The following is a 14,680-nucleotide window of genomic DNA, read 5'->3' as shown; positions in this document are numbered from 1 at the left end:
GAATTAGTGTTTCCCCAGAGATGTTATTTACTTTTCCTGTAACAGTTATTAAATTCTGCACTATTGTAACCCATTATAAATGTATCATCTACATCTCAAATATTATTGCTGTACTACTGTATTCCCATTCTTCATCTTTGTAAGATTTGGGGTATGTTCCCATCCCATAAGTAATCACTGAAGTCACTGGCTTTTTTTTTCCATACAGGAAATAACCATTTCCATATCCATGGTCCAAGTGTCTTGACAAAATTATGACAGTTCATCATCGTCAGCTGTCAGCCTTCTATAAAGCTCTGAAACCTGCTCTTCATCATAACCATACCTTAATTTCATGTGTCCTTGCCTTGCACATGCTATACTGCTCAGAAATGTGCAGTGTTAGCAAGAAAATCATCAATAAACAGTCTTCCTCTTAGATGAGCATCAGTCTCAGTGGAGACAAATGCGAGTGATGAGGATCAGTGAACTTAGTGGCCCTAGTAGTGAACTTTATCTACTTAGTTATGTCAATTGTAATTGCCATGGTTACCATATAATGCTAGAGAAGTGATGTTAGCTGTAATTCGTGTTATTCTTTAATTTCTTCTTTTACCCCTTTATGGATAAAGAGAGGGATATTCTCAGTGCACATTGCAAAGTCATTTTTATAAGGCATGGATACCATCTTTTGAACACCCTAGCTTATTTTAGTATGAAAAAACAGGTTTTGACGTAGGAAAAACCTATTTTTGGTAGTCGCTGTTGAGTCCTCAAGGAGTTACTTTCCATGGTCTACCAGAGCTCCATGGTGACCAAACTAATATCAAAGAATTCTCTTCTAGTTGGTCTTTTTGGCCAGGTATTTTGTTGCAATGATTAACATTATATAACACGTGATGGAGTATGTAATGGACTTGGAGATAAGAGGGCACTTTCCCTTATCTTCAGCAAAGCTGAACCCAGTTTTTCCAATGTCAAAAGAACCTGCAATAAAGAGTAGTAACTATTGCACATGCGCATCTGCCCTCTTTGTTTACAACTGGGCCGTTAAAAGACCAAGGAGCCATTACTCTGTTGGACATTGCAGGATGATCCCTTGCACAAATCCTGTGCCTATTCGTCAGGGATGTGGGAGGATTTTGAGGACTCAACAGCAACTACCAAAAATAGCTTTTCCTACGTCAAAACCTGTTTTTTGATAGTGTAGTCGCTTGTTTCGCCCTCAAGGAGCTTTACAAAGAAAATGGCAGGTGACGAAAAAGGCTTAAGCTCTCACTTTTTAATCTCAACACCCCAAAGGAAATAACATTTCTGGTCTGAGATCAAGCCACAGATTTCAAGTCACATTCTTTATTCCAAATACTCTTCAGGTTTTGGTACCAAGGAACAAGAAACTATACACAAACTTACGTTTTAGGTTGTAGTTCTACAGTGGCTTACCTAAGCAAGCTGGGTTTGGTTGCAGTACTGTCGCCCCTCTCCCAGCGATAGTTAGCACACTCACCGCCAATAAGACCCCTGGTTTTCTGCCGTAGCACCTAGGGGTTAAGACTAACCATGCCACCTACTGACTGATACACAGTGTTGTCAAATTTGTTTGAGCACGTGGCAATAATTTAACTGATGACCACCCTGTACATTCGGAGACTTCTTCGAAAGAGACATTTCTGAAGAAGGCCAACAACATACTTACTTTCCTAACATCATGTGACCTAGGAAATGAGTGTGGATTTGCCTTTTTAATGAGAAACACTACAATCATTCTCAGCCCTTGTAGGAGAGTGGTTAGTTTGTGCTAAGGTGCAGGAAAATAGGACCTTCTGGGATGTTTGCAGTGACTTCTAGGTAAACCTTAACTGCTTGAACAGGTCATAATGTCTTGTCTGCTAAATTGAGTTTTCTTATAAGAATAGATTTCCTTTTTAAAGGATCCTTATTCTTGGTCAGGAATGATGGGCCAGGGGACAATAATAATTGATGGTCAGCTATTTGCATGGTGCATCGTCCCCATCTAAGAGAGCCCAGTTCACTAATACTGTATGAGCTCCTGATGCTAATGCAATCAAGAAGATCACCTTTTGTAGCATGTGCATTGTGGTTGTACTGGGTCCACTGAATTGAGGGGTTGATAGAAGTCTAAGCACCTTGTTCAGGGACCAAGTAATTGGAAGCCTTTCAGGAGTGGGCCTTGTAGAGCAAAAGACTGCAGAAGGGAAGTGACAACTTCTATACTGGAGTCAATCCTGAATCCATAAAGCAAGGGTTCCATTAATGCAGCCTTGTATGCCATGACTGTTGTAACCGAAGGCATTTGTCTTCAAAAGGATCTATAAGAAAAATAAAAAGTGTTTTTGTAGAACTCAACTGGGCTCTCAGTATGGATATAACCTAACCATATCTTCCATAAGGGCTGGTATTGCCTGATAGACGATGTCCATAGTTTTTGCACGAAGTACCTAGCAACGTTGGGTGAGTAATTATCATGATGGATATTTTTAAAGATTCTATACATGAAGGTCTCGGCTCAGAAAGGAGGACGTGTAAATGACTTTCCCTCCTACTGTCTGGGATAGAACGGCGGATGATAGTGGAATTGATCTTTTCGTCCATTGTTGAAGTATTAGGAACCAATGCCTGTTTGGCCAATTTGGGTCTATTAGGTCAATTGTTCCTTTGAAGGTCAGAAGTTTGCTCAAAACCTTTGAAATCTAGGACAGTAGAAGGAAAAGATATTGTCTTCCCCTTGTTCCAGTCTTTAGGAAGGCATCTCTTGCTGTTGCTTGACTATCGAGGTTCGGAGACACATGTATTATGAGTTTGTGGTTCTAGTACGTGGCGAACAGGTCTACTTCTGGTTGTGGAAGCATGCGGGCTATTGTTTAAAAAGAGTGGTTGTTCAACATCCACTCTGTTGAGGCTGTCGTTTTCCTTGATAAGAGAGTCTGCTATTACAATGAGACCCCTTGTGAGATGAATTGTAGACATGTGCCACCTCCTTGCTTGCGCCATCTAAAGGATGGCTAGCATTACCATATTGAGAGGAGGTGAGCATGATCCCAACCTCTTGATGTAGGATACTGTATTTATGTTGTCTGTCTCTTCTGGAGGTTTGAGTTTTTTGAGAAACAAAAAGACAGCCATCAGCTACAGGAAATTGATATAAAAATTCCTGAGTAGCTGATCACCTCCCTGCCACCTGACGATCCTCCCAATGTCCTCCCAACCTGTCAATGAGGCATCTGTGTTTATTGTCACTCATACAGACGGAGGAGTCAGGGTGACCTGTTTCGCCAGAGATTCCTTCCGGATCCAAGGCCAAAGTGTCTCCCCAACTCTTTTAATCCTTTGATGAGGTCGGTCTCGCATCTTTTTTCTTGCATGCGATAGCCAGACTTTGTTCACATTTTTAGTTGCAATCTGAGTATTGGATCTATTACTAATGAGAACTGCAGTAGACCCTTAATACGTTGTGATTGCCATCTGGAAACTCTTGGCTGTGCAAGGAACTTTTTGAGGACTTTCCTTATTCTGTTTTGAGTATGATGGGGAGAGACAATAGGCCGTGAAGAGTATCCTAACACATTCCCAGCCACTGAAAGTGTCTGCTGGGTGTGAGGCAGGATGTTTTCAAATTTATTATAAAACCTTTTGATTGCACTGTAGTCTGTTGACCATTGCTCTTAGGTTTTTCAAGCACTCTTTTGTTGTGGGCCCCCAGATCTTTTTGTTTGAGTTCTCTATTGAATACTGTTGCTAATTTTGTAAAATATTCTTTAGGCAATGTTTAGCCCAAAGGGCATGACTTTGAATCTGTATGTATCTTTTCCTATCTGGAACCTTAGGAAGTGACGGAAGGGAACGGCTATAGAGATGTGCCAGTATGCATCTTTCAGATCTATAGAAACTGTCTAAGTCCCTTTCAAAATGATTCAATGTACTTAGGCAATGGTAATTATCTGAAATTTTTGGCAGACAATGTGCTTGTTCAGTGTTGATTGGTTGAGGATCACTCTTCTTTTGGAGGGATCCTTTTTGAGGACACTGAAGAGACGCATGTATTTGACGGCCATAAGACGATGTCTGCATAGGACGACTCCCAATTTCAGCAGGACATTGAGGGAAAAAAAAATAAGGTTTCCTAGCCTATGCTCATATGATTTTGGTAAGTAAAACTGTAGTATTAGGTTATCATATGCATATTGTTTCTTACCAACAGAATCAACAAAACATTAATAAAGAAGTTATTTACCATATTTATATTTATCAAAATATGTATTATACAATCAGCCCGTTTACATATCGAATGTATCGTCTGCTGCTGAAAGCTACCTCATAGGTTTACCAATAGATTGCAACACATTCATTTGTAAACATTGTTTCTTGCCGGCAGAATCAACAAAAACATTAATAAAGATGTTACCTACGGTATTATATGTTATATATATCCATTATATATTATAAAAGTATGCAGTCAAGCTCTGGAATTTACTCTTTCAGCCTTGTTATCCGTAAAGCTCTCGAGATAATCACCAATAGGTGGCACACGATGTACAGTAAGTCTGTAAATGTGGAATGCGAACCACATTTTAATGAAAATATCGATAATAACAACGTAGATATTGATTATAATACTAGCATTAATGATAAATAATTATAATCAACTTTGGTTTTTAATAGGTTATTAGGATAACAGAATGTTAGGCTAGGCTACAACATCTACGTGACGTTTCATGTATAATTTCGGCCAAAATTTTCCCTACATTATGTACATAGGACGCAGGGGATTTTTAGGCCATTTTTGATTAAAAAGTGCGTCTTATACGCTCCTCAAATACGGTACTTGGTGGCAAATATACGCATGTTTCTCTATGGGCCCCATTAACAGGGCCTTTCTGCACATATAAATAATGCTGTCCCCCCACAGGGAAAACTTCCGTTGTCTGTGATGTTGTCGAAGCTGACCCCCAACCAATAATAATTCCTCTTGGTATCTGCCTCCTCCTCTGCCTTCACCTTTGATAGACATTCCAAGTGTTGTTTTTCCTTTTTCCCTCTATTAGATAGTTTTTGGACCTTGTGAAAAAGGATGTCCTTGCTGTTGTTGTTGTCCCTTTGTAGGCAGTTGTCCATTCTGACCACATACCTGTGTTTTGAGAAAAACTTTTGGGAGTGACTGAAGGCTTATATGATTTTTTATCAAAGTGAGACATTTTGGGGTTGTCTAAAGGGAAATTTTGGGTTGTTCTTTGTTTCCTGAATTCCCCTTTTCCCAGAAGAGCATACATTGTACAATTCTGTTGGCAGGCATGCTCGTGGAGTTGAGCCACAGCAGACTCCTCAAACAGTCCTTACAGAAAGGGTTTGAATGCAATAATGCAGTGACATTGGAGAGTGATTTGGTGGAGCTCTCCAGTGCCTCCATTCGCACTTTTATGCACCATTTTAGGAAGTCACAGAGTGCTTCCCATCAGGTTCTCATAAGACTTTTGGCCTCAACAGCAAAAATTATCCTGGGATCATGTGGAAGCCATTAGGTGGCAACTTCCAGCAAAGTGGTAGAGGTTATAATACTAAGGAGTCGGAGCCTAGCATAAAATTCTGACAAGGCTGTCCCCTCTTAGAGTCTTCTCATAGGGGGCCCCAAACTGCTGTGTACCTATATCTAAAGGGAGCTTTTTCCTTTAAAAAGGGAGTTGCAGCATTGCCCATTCCTTGGTGGAATTTCCCAAAACTGGGATGACTGTGGCTGATGGTTTTAATTCTGCCATTGTCTCTTGTTTTTATTCACTACAAATTCTGAAAATCCATCTTCACATGATTAATAATTTTGAAAGTGAAGGGACAGAAGGCTGGGACTACTTGGTGAGCAACTTGGGTCTTATTCAAAATAGAGGTAGAGATCCATTTTTCGTTGACCTGGTAAAGGGTGATTTGTCCATTCCTTGGTAGAATATCCGGAAACTGGGATGACCGTGGCATATGATTTTAATTCTGCCATTGTCTCTTGTTTTCAGTCACTACAAATTCTAAAAATTTGTATTCACATAATTAATATTTTTGAAAGTGAAGGGGCAGAAGGCTGGGGCTATATGAAAACAGAAAATTTACTAATGTGTGACCTTATACTGTAGTTAGTCTACTATTTTTTGTCTAACCCAGCTTATTGTTCAGGTTATTGTTTTTATCTAATCCTAGGCTATTTGGTCTACTATATAAAACAATAATCACTAATGTGCAACCTTATAGCCAGGCTATAACTTGCTCTAATCTAGGCCACTGCCTAATCTGGATTATTTAATTCCCACTCAAGTGTATGGGTTACATAAAACACAATTAGCTTACCTTAGTATGTAACCTTAAGGCTAGGTTACCATCTCATTCAGCACAGATTACTATTTCATCTAGTCCTAATTATTATTTCATCTAGTCCTAGGTTACATGGTCTGGGCTAACGATTTAGTCCAAAAATGGGATGTTTTGTGAAAAGTTATCACTTAACTTGGTATAAGGTAATGCCTAGGCTAGTCCTGGATTATTTAGCTCATTCTCTAGTGCACAGGTTTATATAAAAGGGAAAAAATTTATACTAATATGTAGCCTTGTTATTAGGCTATCAATTTATTTTGCCCAGATATTGTTATGATCTGATCCTAGGTTCCTCAGTCTAAGTTAGGCCTCTTAGGATACGTAATCCAAGGACATAGGCTACAGACAACAGCCACTATTAATGTAGTCTGAATCATTCTCACTTACTGCCTAGATTATTGTAGACATCTTATAATCTGAAAGGGTTTTTTATATTAATAATAAGTTTTGGAACATTTCTTTTGGTTAAAACATTTAGTTAGAATTTAAAACAATTTTCACTTTACGAAACTAGGTAGCAATCAACACTTTACGAAACTGGGTAGGCTAGCAATCAGCGAGCCAGATTCCGGCTTTAACACACAAATTATCAATTCCAAAAGTTTAAAACTAAAACTTTTAACTGGAAGTTAATATTAAGTGCTTATCTTGCTATTTTTGATGTTTCCATGATCCTCGATAATGAAAATGGAGAAAAAAGTAATGACGTGAACCGTTTGCTATAGACCAAGAAGAGATAATGGCTCCTTGGTCTTTTAACACCGGGTCGTAAACAAGAGGGTGGATGCGTATGCACAATGGTCACTTCTCTTTCTTGCAGGTTCTTTTGACGTTGGAAAAACTGGGTTCAGCTTCGCTGAAGATAAGAAAAGTGCCCTCTTAACTTTTGAGTCCATTACATACTCCATCAGGTGTTATAATGTTAATCATTACAACACAATACCTGGCCAAAAAGACCAACTAGAAGAGAATTCTTTGATATTAGTTTGGTCACCATGGAGCTCTGGTAGACCATGGAAGGTAACTCCTTGAGGATGAAACAAGCGACTGTGCTATCAAAAAACTTAATTTTGAAAATAAGTTCATCTAGGACATTTTGCTTTTGGTTATTCATGTATGACTTATCAAGTTTTCATACTTGCTTTAAAACTTTTCCCTTTTGTTTAGTGTAGATTCTAGAATTTTACACAGTAGTCATTAGCTGATGTCCACCAAACAGTTACAATGGAAAATACTGTAGAATTTGGTAGCAAATAGTCATTGGCTATACATGTTGGAGGCACAGGAATTACAATGTTTCTTTCTCATGAAATTGTGACTGAAACAGAGACTGCTTACCTTTATTGGAATACCCTAGTCTGACAATAAACAAAAAAAGTGATTTATAAAGTGTTTGTGTTGTAGACAGGGCTTGATATTTCTTGTAAATCTTTATCTATTTTTATTATTGCTTAAAACTGCCACTAATGTTCGGGTATACTGTGCAGGCACACCTGAACATTAGTGGACATATGTGGACAACCTGCACAGTTTTTTCTACCTGTGCAGGTGACCTGAGCAAATAGTTTTTCTCAATCAATATGCCTGTGTCAAAATGACCTGTGCAGGCGTGACTGAGCATTAGTGTGGGAAGGCTACCTTCTTTGCTCAGTTGTCCTCCTGTTCTCGGATGAAGAGTATGTTCCAGTCAGAAAGAGAAAGTGCAGAACTTTATTAAATCTAAAAGTTTTATACCTAAATTAATGATGTATCAGAGTTATTTATTTTTTAATAATTGATGGGATGCCAGATTAAAATCTATTTATAATTTTGCAATTTTTCTACAGGGAGAATAATTGTGTATATTGAAGGCTGCAAGTGGCAGCCTCATTCCTGAATGTCTTGAAGATTTCATTGCAGCTTATAAGAATGAGCCTTTTTGGGGGCAGGTAAAATTCAAAGATTATCATAACAGATTAAAAAAAATGGGGGCTGCATATTCTAAATTACCGGTAGTCACAAAATTAAAGAAGACTGATTCTGCTGTTGACAAGTATAGCACTGTATATTTAGTGATAGTCATAAACCATACAGTGTATGTAAGTCAGTTTTTAAAGTAGAATAAATTTAAATGTAGCAAAGTAATGTAAATTAAGAATAGACCTATGTGCATCTGTTCGGATATGCATCATGTACATAATTTCAGTTTTAAAATTTGAACAAAATACTATTGAACTTAGTGATAGAACAAAATAAAACAATAGTAGATTATGAATATTCATTCATTATTAACATATGTTACAAATGAATAAGAGCCACTCCTTTACTGGACATCTTTTTTTAGGCATATCTTATTGTATGTTGCTATCAGCAAGCCAATTATTGCTAGAGCATCATATGTTGATGCCGTGGCAACTACAGAGAACTGATAAAAAAAACTATCATTAGTGGTGAAGGTATACCTGCACAGGTCTGCAAGTACAGGCAGACCTATGCAAGTATGCCTGAACATTATTGGTGGCCTTTAGTCTTCATTTCCCTTCTCAGATGCTTTCAAATTCCCTCATTTTTTAACAGTACTTCCCTTCATAGGAGTATTGGTCATTATCATTTTGCATATACATTTTTGTTGGGAAAATTGTAAATGTGGAACATTCTCCACTTTGGTTGTCTTGCGCTATTTATACATTACTGTATATGCACTATATTTTTGAGGGGTATGTTCTGAGGACTCAACATTAGTCCAGATCCTTAAATTTCACTTTCTGTATGTGGCCTTTCATATCTCACAAGTAAAACTTACAAAGAATGCATCCATGTTACTGGTAGTGTTATTTTGAATTTTCTGAAAAGGGTCTCAGTTTTCAAGAATAAACATTGTCTCTTTAACAGTATCTTTTCTGGATTAACTCTGAAGAATATCCCAAGGTAATATCCCTTTAAGTCACCATTAGTGTGGCGTACAAATGTTTCTTTGTCAGTAGCATGAACAGATTATGATGAACTGGTTTTATAAACATAATTAATTGTAGTGACACTTATGTTTCCAGCTGTTAAATCAGGCCTTGAACAACCCAGAACAAGCTCAATTTTTAGTGCCAGAGGTGATCCAACGTTTCCGTGGTTTTGGAGGCGTGAGAATTGAGGATGATATTGTAGTAACTGCAACTGGCATGGAAGATTTATCAGGAGGCACTATTCCAAGGACGTAAGTTTGAATGCTACCCTTCAGTGTTAATATCATTGTATCAGTTGTATTCAGGTTTTCATTTAAAAAGTAACCATAATTTAAATATATTCATCAAATTAGACAAGATTGTTTACATCTCTTGCAATGTTAATAAGTCCCCGGTTTACGAAATATATATTCATCAAAATTAGACAAGATTGAAATTTAATCATAATTTGAAGGTTTTTTTATGTAAAACTCAATAATAATGCAACATCGTTTTCAATAGAGCATTAAAAGTAAGGTTTATGATTGACGATTTTCGACGATGTTCCGGCTCCGATTTTCGTTACGACGCGGTAGAAGAACGGAACCCCCGCTTTTGTAATTTTTTCTCCCAAGCAGCATTTGTACAGGTTAGCTGCATTGGTGAAAGCTTTAGTGTATAGCATTTATTTATCTCACATTGTAGAGGAAAAATGTCTAAATATTCTCATAATAATTCAAGAAATTCTTTAACCCTCTACTGCTTATGGGGGTTCCTATAGCGCTACCTGGTAAGCGACTTATGCCGTGGAGGGAAAAGTGGGGCTCCCGCGGAAAAGTTTTTTGTAAAAATCGATACGTCCAAACTAAAACTGATATATGCTTTTGGTTTGTTTTATGATGTCGGCAAGTGATTGAATTTTTTCCTAAAGCAATCAGAAAATCTTTGCAAGGCTTAGAAATAATAAAAAAGACATGATGAACGTGAAATTTTTAAGGAAAATCATAATTTTTTTAAATAATCATAAAAAATATAATGATTAGGTTTGGGGAATTTATTTTATAAATTGTGTGGAAATGTTTGAACTTTCACGTGGAAGCAATCATTTTGCTCTAAATGTTTTTGCTAATTAGCTGTTACTGATTAAAAAATGCTAATTTTTTACAGAGTGCAATTTTCAGATTTTCCAATCTACTTATGTTGACGTTTCGTATCTTACCTAAGTAAGGAATAAAGATGGAAAAAAAATAAAGGTGGCATTAGAAAGCTGAGTAAATTTCCTATAAAACTCAAAAGAAAGATATATGTATTGTTAGAATAAAATTGAACAATTGTTGTTAGATTACGGACAATTTTTTTTTTCTAAGAAAATATACAGCAACAATTATCATATAGAAACGTTGATATTTTTACATTTTGCTGTTCAGCACGATAAAGTACAAAGAATGGCCATTTGAATGATATATAATACATGCACACTGAAGTTATTTACAGATGCACAAACAGGCGTACAAAAAAATTATCTACGTATGCATAAATTCCGGCCATACTACGGCATTCAACGCGCATATATATACGCTGAGATTTTTCATAATTACTCTGTAAATCTTCACTATTTATCTTATTGAAAAACACTTGAAATATTATTAAAAATACTCAACAATCACTTGCAAACACTTTTATAACAATAAGAAAAGCAAAAGCAAAAAACGTGAGTGCTAAAAAGACGTGCTGAACTCGGTCAAAACAGGAGGTGAACTGCTTGAGTTGGGGGAGGATTGCGTTGCATGCGCGATACCTATCGGTTTCCTGTTTATGTTTTCTTGTAGGTCCAAGATCTGCCCAGGCAGTGGCGCAGTCCTCGTGTTCTTCGGATGACTGGTTTTTTTTTTTTGGTGAATTTCCCCCAAAAATAACGTACGGATGAAGTGGAAATCGCGTCATCGGAGCACTTATGGCAAAAAATTTATTGATGCAGTTTCGTGTCATCAGATCACCAGAGGGTGAATCTTTAGAATTCAGTTTAAACTAGGGCCACTAAATCTTAATCTCTTAGCATGTTAACCAACATTTCATGTGAACAATAACCAAAAGACATGTACACATTTGCAGTCAAATTTTAATTAAGTAAAAAGGAATTGGTAAACACCATTTGTAATATTTGTTGAAGTACTTACAGCCTAAGTATACTGAGTAAATTAAAAATAACTGGTAATTTTAAAGAGTTCATTTTTTTTTGCTGATGTAAGGGAGACTTTTACTGCTGTTGGGAGGTGACTGGTAGAAGAGGTGATGTACAAGTGTTAGCCTACCTCTTCCCCTTCACTGCCGAAGCCTTTCCAACTCCTTTCCTGGTTACACCCCTTCTAAGGAAAGTGGAAGTATCATGGGAGGGGAGACTCATACACCTAATCATACAATGTCATCTGTGAGGTCTGCAGTTGCCGCAACCTTATGATGCCACCTGCTGTGTTGGCTGTTGTGCAGCACTTGGGACATGGCTTGCTTTTGCTATAACAACTAGGAGTTCAATGTGGTTGAATCTCTAATAGCAGTCTTCCTTCCTAGGACTACTGCAGCTACTTCAGGGAGGAAGCAAGACTCATATTAGGAGAATCACTGTCTATCCACCACTTACCCCTTGCCATTGACACCTCCTGCAAGAAGTCTTTTGAGTTTCGCATGAGAGTTTCGCACGAACATTCTCCCTTTTTGAAGGGAAGTGGAGGCTCTCAGTCACCTGTGGGTGATTGTTTAGCCTCTGGCAGGACAGAGAGATTATCATTAAAAGCCTGCTTTTCCTGTTAACTCTGCATGTGCTTGGTCTCAGGACTGAGCACTCATGGATGTTTGGGACTTTCACCCTCCTTCCCCCTGGCCTCTGAAGAGACACATGGCGGGGGGTAACACACAAGCTGTTTGTTCAGCATGTGCAAGGTGCTCACACTCTGTAAGGGTCACCCCCTTGCCACCTGGAGGTTCAGAGGGGGAGCTAATGCTACCTTCTTGCTCTACATGTGCATGCTCTTTGGAGTGTGGATGTTACTAAGTATTCTCTTCAGGTAAGTTCTCTTTTGAGAACCCCCTCCTGTGTCTCTTGGGTACATAGTCAATAGAACTTGTGTAGCATAGACTACCTGGATACATGCCTAGGTGTGTACTTGGTTTTAGATCATGCTTGCATCAAAGGTGGTATTGTTGTACAATCCTGCGTGTACCTGGTCTGAGGACTAGTATGCAGATTACTTTTCCTGTTGGGATTCTAGACATCCCAGCTTATTCGTTAGTCACCTGCTCAACCAGCGGATCTTGTGTGTGCCAGTGGTGGATTGGAATTAAATTGGAATATAAAATTTATGCCAAAAGCCAAGTGCTGGGACCTATGAGGTCATTCAGCACTGAATATAATGTTGAAAGAATTATTAGGAGAGGGTAGAAAGTAAGATGGAAGAAAGAGAATATGAACTAAGGTATACTAAAAGGAATGAAAGGGGTTGCAGCTAGGGGCCAAAGGGACATTGTAAAGAACCTTAAGTAATGCCAGGTGGCGGAGTGCGTGCTGACAGTGAAATTCTTTGCTCATGTACGATGACTTGTCTCCTTTGCCTCTCTAGGCAAGTGTAGTTGAATCAGTGCCACCTCCTCCTTTCAGTAGCCATACAGACATCAGACTAAATGGATGTGTGGGTTTGCTTGTGGTGTACAACAGACATCCTTTTGTGGTAAGTTTGAGTGCCGGGATGATCTGTTCAGCCAGACTGGTATGATCTTTTGCATGATAGTGGCTTCGACTGCTATGTCGAGCAGCTGTTTGTTAACCTATACTTTCCCTGAAGCTTTTGTTGCTGTCATACCTCTCTCTCAGTGTGAACACAGACTTTATTTTGCATAAACATACTGGATGTTTGCTCTACATAATAACATTTAGATGGAATGGCACATGCTGTATGGTAGTCTTTCAAAGAGAACAAATTTGTGCTTAGATAGTTCTGAGGAATGCATACTTTCAAGTACCTACCATCAGAACCCTAAAAATTACATCTCCACTATGGGCCTGTCAGTTTTGAAACCTGGCTGTGAATTGAAGACAGCTTTGCAGGTGGTTACAAATCTCTCACCTGAATATTGTCTTGGGCTTTTGGGAGATAAACACTACTTGTTTTACCTAGTCAGCTGGTTTCTCCTGGAGTCCTTTGAGCTGCTTCTCCTCTAGAACAGTTTTCCCTCTTCCTTTTGTCTGGCAGGGCAAAGGGATAGAGGTTGTATCATATGCCCAAAAAAAAGCAGACAGGTACCTTGGTATGCTTGTAAGCAAGGCAAACTCATTGAGGTATTAGTGCTGATTCTTGTCCTGGCAGGAACAAACATCTGCTTTGGCAGATTGTCCTAGGCCATCTGTATTCTCTCAGGAGCTTTTATTTTCACATGGGCAGATCCCTGCTCTCACTTTGTGAATGCTGAAGCACCACTGTCAGCTTCATGTGACCACCCTCCTTTCTTGGTACAAGATCAGAGAGGCACAAGCGTGGTGAAACGATAACAGGAACCCTTTAGGAAGAGTTCACTAAAACTCTCCACTGACCCAAATGCATTGATTTACTGATGCATGGAAGGAGGGCTGGGACATGGGAGGGTTGATTTTGTTTGGTTTTTCTTGCCATAGAACACACGTCATCTCATATTAGCATTCTGGGAATGCAGGATGTATTGCTATCATGGAATGTTTTTAGAAATGGTTGAAAGGTCACTTGGTAGTGCCATTGCTACAACATAACCATAGTAGAATTTTGCCAAACAGAGAGAAAGGCCTTGCTATTGCTTTGGGCAATTGCAGATACATGAGAGGATGGTTAGACACACCATTGAGCTATCAGCTATGGGAACAGGCTGGCAAACTAATTTAGCAGCTTGAGTCAGTTTACAGTCGTTGGGTAATCAACAGAGTTGATCACCCGTTTTTCAGATAACCCTAGTTATTTCTCTTAGCTGACGGTTGAGTGGCATCCAGCACTGCTGATCCTCATGACTGTAACAAAATCCCGCTCACTGGATGTGTCACAACCATTCCATGAAGCTGATTGCTTTGTTATACTGAACTAAAATAATTCTGCTGATTATCAAAAGGAAATGTTAAATTATCCCCTGAAATAAAATCATAATATGCATTTCCCTTAAAATTGTAAAAATAATAGGAAAATATGAATGAAGTCAGATGTTCCGTGATGCTGCAGTGTAGTTTATCGTAAATGAGGTTTGCCTGACCACAAAGGTGACACAAGGAATGTCCGCATTTGAGTTGGTGCACTTGATTTACAGGGCAATGATAATTACCATCTGATATTGTCAGGCATGTTCACCATCCTAAATTTAAACACAAAGACTGTCTTAGAGCCATGCAGACTGGGATTTCTTATTGA

At 38.5% G+C, this 14,680-nt stretch overlaps 1 protein-coding gene across 2 annotated transcripts in view; it reads left to right on the top strand.

Moving 5' to 3' along the window:
• Dip-C (dipeptidase C) overlaps window positions 1-14,680 on the top strand; it is a 444,612-nt gene that overhangs the window by 423,327 nt on the left and 6,605 nt on the right. For both annotated transcript variants that reach the window (XR_010854671.1, XM_067112480.1), the window contains one exon: window positions 9,378-9,535. Coding sequence is in view for 1 of the 2 variants with exons in the window: in XM_067112480.1 (XP_066968581.1) it covers window positions 9,378-9,535 (158 nt within the window). In the remaining variant the exon portion in view is untranslated. The remainder of the gene's footprint in view (window positions 1-9,377; window positions 9,536-14,680) is intronic.

The sequence above is a fragment of the Macrobrachium rosenbergii genome, chromosome 12 (assembly GCF_040412425.1).
Source record: "Macrobrachium rosenbergii isolate ZJJX-2024 chromosome 12, ASM4041242v1, whole genome shotgun sequence".
In the NCBI taxonomy this organism is placed as follows: domain Eukaryota; kingdom Metazoa; phylum Arthropoda; class Malacostraca; order Decapoda; family Palaemonidae; genus Macrobrachium; species Macrobrachium rosenbergii.
Note: the sequence above shows the minus strand (reverse complement) of the source record. Positions and strands in the feature narration are given on the sequence as shown.